This window comes from Glycine max, chromosome 6, assembly GCF_000004515.6.
Source record: "Glycine max cultivar Williams 82 chromosome 6, Glycine_max_v4.0, whole genome shotgun sequence".
Classification (NCBI taxonomy): Eukaryota; Viridiplantae; Streptophyta; class Magnoliopsida; order Fabales; family Fabaceae; genus Glycine; species Glycine max.
The window spans coordinates 39,123,039-39,135,017 of record NC_038242.2 but is presented as its reverse complement, the minus strand read 5'-3'; the positions used below and the strand labels follow the sequence as shown (position 1 = coordinate 39,135,017).

Here is an 11,979-nt window from a genome sequence, read left to right as displayed (position 1 = left end):
ACAAGTGGGGGTAATTTCTTTTGAAATTGCTAATTAGGAGTTGTTTTTGAATTATTATCCATTTTAGGGTAAGTCGTAATAGATGTTTCGACTTTTAAGCGGAAAGTAATAACATTCGTTACTACTTCTATTTTTTTAAAACTTCTTTTAACTAAAGTCATAAATTTTTTTATGATTTCTATTTATTTTTAAAAATAATTATGACTTTTAAGTGGTAAAGTTTTTTTAGAAGTTGTAAATAAATATATGACTTCAATTTTTTTTTACTTTAATTATTTTTAAAAAAATTATAAATAATTTTTTAATTCAAGTATTTAATAAATATTTTTTTTACTTTTTTTAGTTTTATTTAGTAGTTTGTATGTAATTTTTATATTATTTTATTTAACATTTTGTATATTCTTAAATATTTTTTATTTAATATAAAATATTAAATAAAATAAAAAAAGTAAAAATATATTTATTTATTAAATAAATAAATTTACAAAATTGTTTTCAATTTAAAAAAAACATAAAAAAAAATAATAAAAGTCATATTTATTTACGACTTTAAAAAAACTTAAAGGCTTTGAAGTAAAAAAAAAAAAAAAACTTTACAAACTTAAAGTTGTAAATTAAAAAAAAAAAAACAAAAAGATTTACTACTTCAATTAAAAAACAAATCATAGCATTGATAATTTAAAAAAAAAAAAAATACCCCCAGTAAATTGGGCTGCACCAGTTAACTGAAACATTGAGCATTTCGAAATCCCCATAGCTTCACCGCCAATTTGGGAGCCGCTATAGATCGGCTTCACACACGGCGGCGCTCCGATTCTCCGACACACTGTCGCTCACCGCTTCACTCTCTCACAAATTGACCGAATCATCGTGAGTTTTATTTTGTAATTTTTATTTGTTACATCAAAGTCATCTCTGCTATGCTGATTTGGTCATCCTTCTCCGCCCCAACCCTCTCCTCCCTCTCCCTTTTTTCTTCCACCACCCACCTCCCCTCTCCGCGCGCCCCTCCGCCCCGGCGAATATGGGGGAGGAAATGGACCTAAGAGGGTGCAGCTCCTCTGTTCCTTCGAAGACGGTGACACTCCCTCTCCTGATCTGTTCTTTTTTTTGTTTTGTTTTTTTTTTTTTTTCGGTTTTAATCGTTCATGATTTGAGATCTGTGTTGGTGTTGGTGTTGGTGTTGGTGTTGTTGTGTATCTGGTTGTTCTCCTTCTCCTCAAAGCTCCATTTTTTTCCGTTGCTAGCAGTTGCTTCCTGCTGGGATGTTGTGGAGAGAGAGTAAAAAATCAATTTTTTTTCTTAAATTGTTGCAGATCTTGGGAGTTCTTGTAGAAGAACTGGATCTTCACGTGGAGATCCAACAAAATATTTTAATAATGGATCGTAGCAAGATCAGATCTTGAGGTTAAGATCTACTTGCAAGAAAAGAGAAACTCTTAGAAAAGAGAAGCTATATAGCAGTAAATTTCTGACCATTAATGGTAACTTGTGATAGAAGCTTGTGGATAGAAAGACCATAAGTACCACAGAAGCATGTTTGAATCTGATAACATGAATCTAATTGAAAAGTTCATTGTTAATGTTAACTTGTAAATTGAAAAGACCATAAGTTTGTCAACTGCCTAACTAAACCCTCTTCTTTTATCCTGGCTGAGGTTTGGCAAAGAAAGAATGAAATTGGCAGAGCTCAAAACCATTTACTTGTTCTGAACAAAAGCACTTTACTCAAGTAGAAAAAAAGATATTTAAATTTTAATGACAGTAGTGAATGGCAAAACTAGAGATATAGGATGCAACAAGGGGAGTTTGATTCTATAATCATGCATAAGCCATCTCAACTTTAATTGCAATGTAACCCATCAAAGGGATAGCTGCAACAAAATTTGTATCTAGTTGTGGTTATTATTTGTGAGCTGTAAAAAGATTATAAAACTTTGGCTGTTTAATTATGTTTTGAACTAATTTTTTATGAAATCTTGTTTGTTATTGTTTAACCTTGTGTGATGGTAATGGCTTTCAATTTGGAGTAAGGACTCCTTATATTAGCTTGTGTTGAATATTTTGAAATTCTCTTAGATATGAAATTTATGTAACGGTTCAACCAATGACTCGTTAGTTTCACCAGTAACTCAACGTCCTGACCGAGTCAATGACTGGTTCAAGTTTTGTTTTTGGTTTAGGATCAAATGTATCTTTTACACTAGGCAACTTTGTTTGAGGTGGGAAGCCAGGAACCTCCCCAACACAAGAAAAAACTCTCCCTAGTTGGGTTTTGCATATATAAAATTTGAACTTGAGACCTTACTCAAATATTTACCACCTAAATTAATTGCTTAATACTTTGCTTTGGGGAACCATAATTTTTTTAATAATGTATATTTTTTAATTAGTTTAATTAGATAAACAGAAAAGGAAGACATTATTTGAACCTGGAACAAGGTTAACTCATTGCTTAATGTTTATCAGATCACAAGGCAATTTAGAAAAAAAAATCAACAAGACCTAGGCCCAGTTTACCCAACCCAGTGGGCTACTGCACCTACAAAAAAAGAAAATCCATTTCCTTTTTCTAACTCCATGGTCACACACAATGACCAGAAGGGTAGTGTCTCAGTTTTCACTCGATAGTTTTTGTTCATTGATATGCTCAGCTTAATGATGAAATCAATTCTCTTGAAGGCTAGTTGCTGTCTCTGGTGTCACTACAAGGGAGGGAAGACTATAATTGAATTGAATCGAGTGGGTGTTGCTAAATGGGGAACGATGAAGGCAATGATAAGAAAAAGAGAGTGGTTTTTGTGACTGTAGGGACAACCTGTTTCGATGCTCTTGTGAGAGCTGTGGATTCCAACAATGTTAAACAAGCCTTGTTTGCAAAAGGCTACACCCACCTTCTCATCCAAATGGGTCGTGGATCCTATCTTCCTACTAAGGTACTTTCCCCTCTCTGATTTATTTCCCTTTTTTTTCTCATTTGATGCCACTTTCTTTGGTTGTGAGTTTTCATTTGTAATAATTATTAAATAAATTATAAAATCAATTTATGTTGACATGGGCATGTGAAATTCTCACTTCAACATTTACTGAACTAGCTTTCCAAGCTCACTTGAAAGAAAGGTTTACTTTGCATTGATCATCAGATAAATATGTATGTATCTGTGTAACAAACTCAATAACAACTTAACAACCCGTTGAAACAAACTAACGATGATTAACTGTACATGCACCTCAGTTTAACGGACTGCAGAAATGGAGGGAGATAACAATTTGGAGAGTTTATTATTCTCTTTTTCCTTACCATATACTTCTCCTTTTATTGAGTCTTTTCATTCATATTACTAACTTCTTTTTCTTTTTTTTTGAATCGTAGTCTGAAGGAGATGGTTCTTTGGCTGTAGACTACTTCACTTTTTCATCCAGTATTGCAGATCATCTCAGATCAGCTTCTCTTGTCATTAGCCATGCAGGTATGCTAGTTACAACTTGTCTAATGCGTACATATTTTGTATTCTGCTCTCCCATCCATGTGGATTTATTAGCCGTCAGGATGAATCATTTCGTGTCAATGGTGTTTGGTTAATATTTGAGAACCTTTCTTCCTTTGAAACAAACTGATATACCAGTTCAGAATATAGGGATCAACAAGAGAAAATACGGAAATTTTATTGCATACCCTTGTCCGACTCTGGGCTAATGGGTATCCAGGGTCAAGAAGAGCGTGAATGATAATAATGGTGTCTTCCCCAGGAATTTGCAGTCCTTTTCTCATTAAACTACCAACTAACTGTTTTCCCTTCCACACTCTGCATCTATTTGTGGCTCACTAACTAGTAAACTACTCTAAAAACATCCTAACAGGGCGTAACTAATGAGGGTTGGATCACTTGATATCTTGGGCTTGTGTAGGGTAAGGTTCCTCAATTAGGAGCCTGTTTCTAACAATATTCCCACGAAAAAGATTCACCTTGTCCTTGAGATGAAGGGTTAGGTAAATGCTCAGGAGGTGTTGACCTCCAAGAATCCATACATTCATATAGTTCCAGCTATTTGATCAGCCGTGCCTTGATTTCATAAAACTCCCCATCTGAATCCCATTGTTGGAAGCATAATATGAATTATGATTGAAGCATTGGGTAAGTGCCCTGAACTATTGAAATAACATCCTATGGGATCCCACTGCTGCTGGAGTAACATTATTTCTCTGAATAAGCAGCCAAGTTCTTTTTGGCTTGATGCTGTTGTTCAGCCCTTTGACTCCCAAATAATCTTTACTGCAAACACTGTTTGAAACTGCATGAGTAAGACGGGCAGAACTTAGCATCTATCTGATAACCTTTACCTGTTGAGTTATGTATTAAGTCTTCCCAAATTCCTGTCCCACATCAAAGTGTATCCTTTAGTGACTATTCCCTATGAAATAATATCCTGCATCCATTAATAGCTGTACGTTTAATGAACAATAAAAATATAAAATTGAACATCAAATGAAGAGCTATTTGGACCTTTAGCATACTTAGATAGGCTTCCCTGTAGTAATCAGAACACAGGTCAAAAGTATATAACTGAAATTAAGTGTCCAAGGGTAATGAAAATACTTGGAAAGTTCATAACTGAAGTTGAAAATCTTGGATTCTTAAACATGTTTTTTTTGTCAAACTAGTTGAAACCAGTGTAGTTAACATTGCAAGGCTGCAGCGCTAGAATGCCGCCGCGTAGTGTCACGGGGTGGCCCCACTCCTCTCTTCTCCATTGCATCATAAGGATGACAAGGAAAAAATACATGGCAAAATTTATGCTAACTAGCTTTGTTTTAGTGTTTATATGGATCCATTACAGTTTGTGCCTCAGATTTTATATTATAAACAGACAAGAAAGAAAATTTTATTGAATACCCTCCTCCGACATTGGATCAATGGGTATCCAGGGTCAAGAAGAGCAAGAATGATATAACAACAGTATCTTTTGCAAGAGTTTGAGTGCTCAGTCTCTCTAACCAAAACTGACAAGCTAACTGCCTTTATTTTCTCTGCCTCTATTCATAGCTGGATAACTAATAATCTACTTTAGACAGCATTCCTAACAAGGCCTAGGATAGAGAACCAATTGATAAGCTAATAAAATATAATAATGAACACAAATTACACAATATGGCAATACACTGGTTGTTGTAGAGACAGTGTCTCCTACAGAGAATATTCTCTATCTACAAATAATCACACTTTTCTAATTAGTAATTTCACACCCTTCTACCAGATACATACTCCTAATTATTTTTTCTGAAACTTTGGCGTCATGTGATCTAGCCGACCTCACCTAGTGGTATAAGGCTTTTATTGTTGTAACTGCCATCATCCAACTTCTAATTCAAAATTGCTAACACAAAATCTGTCATTTTCTATGACATATATATTCTTAATAATAACCAGTGTTATCAAATAGCGGCCATGGCGGAAAAGCGTGGCAGAAATTTGAAAAAATGCCACCGAATAGCGGTGGCGTGGCGGGTTGGGTATGGCGGCGCCATGGCGGCTGCCACAGCCATGGCAGCCATGGCGGAATAGCGGGTTTTTTTTGGTTTTTTGCGCGGTAGGTGTTGGGCTGACCCGACCCAACCCTACCCGAAATTGAAGTGCAAAAGCACAGTGGGAGGACGCACAGCACAGAACACAGCAGCATGACCTGCACGCACCACCCCGCAACCAGCAGCGACCAGCGGCGACGACCCCGCACCCAGCAGCGACCAGCGGCGACGACCCCACACCCAGCAGCGACCAGCACCGATGACCCCGCTTCTGCAGGACCCCGCGAAGGCGACACAATATGCATACGACCCCGCATCCTGCACCCACACGAACAGCAAACGTTGACGGCGCAACTTCAGTGTGCATTTTTGTTTTTTTGTTTGTTTTCTTTTTTTTGCTGTTTGACACCCGTTTTTGATGTCTGCAGCTTTTTTTTTCATTTTTCTATTTGACACCCTTTTTTATTTTTGACACCCATTTTTATTTTATTTTTCTATTTGACACCACATTTTTTTTCTGTTCAGTCCTCTTTTAAATGGCACTTTACACTTTGCATTATGTTTTTATCCTTTTCTTATTTTGAACACTTTAATGAGTTTATTTGGTGTTGGTACTTGGTTATTGTATGAACTCATGAAACTTTTTTAACTTGGTTATTTATAATTATATATATGTATATTTTTTTTTTTTGTCCGCCATGACATCCGCCATTTTCTGTTACGCCATCCGTCATATTTTTATGGCGGATTTTTGGCTTTTCGCTATGAACCGTCATCCGCCATTAACAACATTGATAATAACTACCAACAGTCCATTATTAATGGATCCTTTCCTAACTCACTTGGATCTCAATTCTCATCATCCTAATTACTAGGGGCTGAGCCACTTCATTCCTTGGGCCCATTTGATGTGAGCCTCCCCAGTTTAGGTTCAAACACAAACTTGGATTAGAAAGCTATTGGTTCAATGTACTGGGTGCAATTGTGACACTGGTTTAAGGGAGCAAAGAATATAACCTATATTCATTTGCTTTATCATTCCTTCTTCTTTTCCCCACATAAAATGGAAATGGTTGTTGGGTATTACGGATAACACCAATGTTGTTAGTGGATGAGTTCCTCCTATTCATAATTGTGCTGCCCATACCTGCTGTACATTATTGAATATCGTTATTTCCTTCAATAGTTTCAAGCTTTATAAAGGATGTGACAAGTTTCAGAGTGACGGAAGTCAATTGGTTGTATCTTATTATCTTATTTAAAATGGATTTTGTGAGTTGATTTTGGCAGGGATTTTTATTCCATTACTTTCCAGGTAGAAAGCATTGTTATTCCATTTGCCACTATTTTTTAGAAATAATAATTTGAAAAGAAACACTTGAATTTGGTGCTGTACTGTGATTAAGCTGAGAGGACATTCACATAAAAGAGGACAACAATGACGAAACTTCAAGTAACCTTTGTTTCTGTTGTTATTATTGTTAGGGTTGGGGTTAGGTAACCTCTATTTTTGTTGTTATTGTTTGGGGCTATAGGTAACTAACTGTAAATATTCTGAATTTATGCAGGGTCGGGTAGCATATTTGAGACATTGCAGCTGGGCAAACCTTTAATTGTGGTTGTAAATGAAGATTTGATGGATAATCATCAAAGTGAGTTAGCAGAAGAACTTGCTGATAGAAAACATCTGTATTGTGCTAGTCCTCAAACACTCCATCAAACTATAGCAAATATGGATTTAAGTTCTCTCTTTCCTTACTCTCCAGGTGATGCTACACCAGTGGCCAAGCATATAAACAATCTCCTTGGTTTTCCTGATGATTGATCTAAAGCCTTTTTCTCCCCTCTATCTCTAGGGTTAAAAGTCTTTGTGAGGGATGATAATCATTTTATGTAATATTTGGATCCCCTAAATATTCAGTCTTAAATGTTGAATTGAATATCATGTCGATGCAAGCAATATATATACAGGATTAAAAAAAAACGTTTTTGAGATTAAAAATTTCCTTAAAGCCAGTTACGTCTACTCCACCACTGCCACCTCCACTTCTCTCTTCTCCGCTAATTCAAGAAATCAGCTTGCGAAAAGGAGCCAACACAAAGCCAATCATTTACAATCATTATTCCCAACTAAAGACTAACCTAAGTCGTCTCCAGAATTTTGATATTTCCTGTGGAATTTGTATCATGTAAGGTGGAGGACTGACTGCGCCAACAAACAGAAGTGATAAACTCTGCAGACTCATCCACTTTCTTCCCAGAAAGAGGGTCCCAACTGTAGAATTTGATAGATAATGCTGGCATGGGAAAAGCCTTGTGGTATATGAACACATAATTAACATAGAACAATATCTTAATTAATATAATTCAAGAAAAAAGGCATGAGGTTTGGGTCTATTATTCTAAAACCACTATTTAGATACACGTATAAGGCTAGTGGTTCATACCATAACATAACAGTTATTCATAAACCTATCAATGGAATTACTGCACTATATTCCCACTTCTCCAGATAATTCAAATATTTTAACAACTTTGTCTATAATAGTATCTATCAAAAAGGTATCCAAAGGCAATATTCTTCTAACGGCACATTTAGAATAATAAAATGAGAGGAACTCACCAACAATTATCAATGATAACTAATAAATCAACGAAAAAGGACAAATGAAATGCCTTGTTTGTCTGAGCTAGTAGTAATGTAACCACCAGTTCCAGACAATCCCACGAAGTTCTGCAACAAAAGGAAGATGCATCAGCGTATTAGCACAGAAATATAAACACTACAGATAAAAAAGTGTTGCTAGGTGCACCCAGCATTTTTACTGGTGCACCCAGCAGTTGATGCAAAAATACGTTTGTATCCCTGGCTTAATTTATATAAAAAAAAAAAAAAGAAAAACGGTTCATCTCTCTCCCTCCCTCCCTCCCACGTTGGCCTTCTTCTTCCTTGTGATCCCTCACCATTTTTTCTTCTTCTTGCTGGCGTGAAGTGGTTTTGGTCCCCTTCCTCACCCGTGACCTCACCTCAGTCGCGTTCTTCTTCCTTTCGTTTTGTTTGCGTGAAGTGGTTGCTGGTTTCAGAAAAGCTTGACCCACCGTTGAGGTCCTCCGCGCCGCGTTCTCCCCGTGAGTGTCGTCTTCTTCATCCACGTCGGGAGTCTGTGTTCTGCGATCGTGGTGCTCGTTAGTGTTGAGTAGGCCAGGCATTTTGAGGGTGGTGTTCTCCCTCCGCGTCGGCATTGTCGAGGTAAGTAGTTGTTCGTCTTCGATTGCCGGCATTGCCGGCATTGTTATTTAATCTGTAAACGTTTTATAGGTGATCCGTAAAAACTTGTTAGCAGAAGTGAAGATTACGGATCAACTTGATTCGTAAGATGGTTGATGAAACTTACGGATCAACTTGATCCATAAGTTTCATCAACCATCTTACGGATCAAGTTTATCCGTAAGTTTCATCTTTAATTTTTAAAATTGGCAAATATTTAAAAATAGTGAGTTTTTTTTAAATTAGGATTTAGGGTTAGTTTATAATACTTTGAAATTTGGGGGATTATTTGTAGAATACAATAACTTTGAATTTGGTGTCTTTTTGTTCTGAAATTTGCAAGTTACTGATTAAGTTGGTGGATTGAGTTTCTTTCTCACAAGGTGTTTGTTTCAAGTCTGAATTGTATGTACTTTATATATTATAGAATTTTTTTTCAACATTGTGTATTACTTTGGTAGAAGATTAAATAATACCTGTAATTTGGATTCTTTTTATTAGATTGTTGTCACAATTTGGTTTGTCAATTTAGCAAGAGCATTGTTAACTATGAAGTTGTATATTATATTCTTGGAACCTGTTGGGGCTTTTTTGGTTTGAATTAAATTTTGCTATGGACACATTTTTTGTTTACTATGCACAGTATATTTAGTTCACAACAATTTGGTCATCTTAGCCTAGTTCGAGTTGTAATTGAAGGCAATCTCTTGGTCTTAACCCTCCCAAATATCCAAGCCTTCTTCTTTTCTCCTTATGAAAAAAAAGGGGGGCTTATGTCTCTTGAGCAGCACAATTTTCTGAAAAAGAATTTTAGTCAAAGAGGCAAAACATTTTACCTTCTCTTGTGAGGAATGTGTGTCCCATAAAAAGAGCTTCTTAAACATGCTAAACCAACCCTTCTTAACCATTTAACAATATCACATGGACCAACTTCAGTTTCTGTGATTTGAGAAAATGCTCATAAGAATCCTCTCTTATATGGCAGATATTTTGGTGTTTAGTTATCTAATGGTCCCAGGTCAGCTTGAACAAGTAGATGGGTGAAAGCATAGATTTAAAAGCGTATACTAACTGTACAGTGTTAGACTGTTGGTCAATGTTTAGTAAAAGTTACTTTTTGTTTATTTTGACCATAGTAGTCACAATGGTGGATTAGACAACAGAAATAACATCTGATACAGAAAACAACAGGTGCATTGGACAATCCTTTAGGTCATGAAACTATTATTTGTTGAAAAATACATATTTTTATAATTTGATTTGCTTTCCTAGTTGAATATATTGCCTGTCATGGATCAACTCTGCTGAAAGCCATCATTGGAGTACATATTAAAATTTAAATGAGGACAATGCACAAGCTTATTGTGCCTCATTTTAAAATTCAAATTTAATTAGTAGAATCTAGTTGACAAGAATAAAGGTCTTGAGTCTTGACCGCTTAGTGATGTAGATGTTTTAATATTATTTCCAAGATTAGTCTTATATCTTCTATTATTACCAATGTCTTTTGTAGTTGTTGTTGTCATTTAGAGTAAGTAGTGAAGTAACCTAATTGAGTAGCAAGTTAGGAAAATTGGTTTTGATCCAAAGATTAAAGTTAGCTAACATGCAAGAATTTGTTAGACCTTTGTTTGGAAAGAAATTGTTTTCGGTCCAAAAATTGAATGAAGCACTTATATGAAGCTCGATTTGAGCCAAAATGTTTGAGGTTGAGTGTTCTTTGTCTATTTATATGTTAGCTTTTAAATCTAAACATTAGACTTGTCCTAAAAAGAAGGAACAATGTGCATACTTTATCATAGAAGTAACTTGTTATAGGCACAAATAGTTGTTACAAAGACCAAAACATGCACATGAATAAAAACTTTGGTTTTGAGATTAATTTTAACATTAATGCACACAAATGAAGATAATTAAAAAAATGATGAATGTGATGCAACATCCCAGTATTTTACATTCCCATCTTATGAAATCCTGACAACTTTTAAAATAAATAATTGAGTGAATGACAGCCCTACATTCAATTAAATCCTGACAACTTGCATGACTTTGAGTCAATGAAATTTGCATTAGACTAATGAAATTTGAGTGAACGAAATCAATGATGGAATTTGCGGTACTCATTTGCAGATCATGGTTAGGACCAGAGGATTAGGTCGTGCCTTAGGTCACGTTACTGGCAGAGGTGTGGGCAGAGGAGATCGTGATGATTCCGATGATGCTCCGCAGCGTCGACGGCCTACCGCATCTGCATAGAGGCAACAAGTACCTGTGACTGCAGCGCACAATGAGCCAGTGCTCCCTATGCCAGATGTAGAGGCTGACGTATTTCCGGATGACCCGATGGCACCAACTGATGTAGAGGACACTGGGGTAGACATTCATGTAGACACAGGTGCACAAGCTGCTGAGGATGAGCATGAGGGATTTCCGGGTGGTCCGAGCGACCCATCCGTGCTGACCCAGTATGCGGATCACGTTGCTTGCAGCGTATGGACGGGAGAGGTATTTATAATATTTATTTTTAGTTACTTGTTAATTATACTTTATGATTGAAATTAGTTTTCCTTTAAATGATGATTTTAACGAATTTTGCGTTCCTTTATACTTCAATTCAGGAGCATCCTGAGTTGAAGTTATCCTCTCACGGGAGGAAGGTCCATAGTTTGTCTGATCGCGTAGACACTGGCGATCAGGGACTTTTGTCCTCGTTTGTCGAGCGATGGCACTGGGAGACGTCTAGTTTCCATCTCCCTGTGGGAGAGGTGACAATCACGCTGGACGATGTCTCGTCGCTTTTGCATATGCCCGTGGTTGGCAACTTGCACGCCTTTCAACCCTTGCACGTGGATGATGCAGTTCAGATGCTGGTGGACTTATTGATGGTCTCTACAGAGGCTTTCAGGGCTGAGACAGGGCAGTGTCGTGGACCGTACGTACGCCTACAATGGGTACGTGATATCTACGAGCGCCGATGCCAGGCAGGTCATTGGACAGCTGCGGCTCGCGCATATCTTCTTCATCTTCTGGGTTGCACTCTGTTTGCTAACAAGAGTGCAACCAATGTTCATGTTGTGTATTTGGAGGCCTTTCATGACCTCGTCAGACCGGAAGGTATGCCTAGGGAGTAGCTGCGCTGGTGCATATGTACGACCACCTGAACGATGCCTCTATGAGCAGCAGCCGA

General features: G+C 36.8%; 1 protein-coding gene across 10 annotated transcripts; it reads left to right on the top strand.

Moving 5' to 3' along the window:
• The first annotated feature begins 694 nt into the window (after positions 1-694).
• LOC100526989 (glycosyltransferase family protein) lies at positions 695-7,498 on the top strand. Of its 10 annotated transcripts, none has more exons than XM_006580886.4 (5): positions 695-870; positions 2,683-2,936; positions 3,374-3,470; positions 7,093-7,176; positions 7,291-7,438. In XM_006580886.4, the coding sequence occupies exons 2-5, from the start codon at positions 2,757-2,759 to the stop codon at positions 7,347-7,349; spliced, it is 420 nt and encodes a 139-aa protein (XP_006580949.1). In that variant the 5' UTR covers positions 695-870; positions 2,683-2,756; the 3' UTR covers positions 7,350-7,438. The 10 variants fall into 10 exon arrangements, with proteins under 10 accessions (XP_006580949.1, XP_040871910.1, XP_040871908.1 ...); XM_041015976.1 differs by having other exon boundaries at positions 695-1,078; positions 2,688-2,936; XM_041015974.1 differs by having other exon boundaries at positions 695-1,078.
• The last annotated feature ends 4,481 nt before the right edge of the window (positions 7,499-11,979 follow it).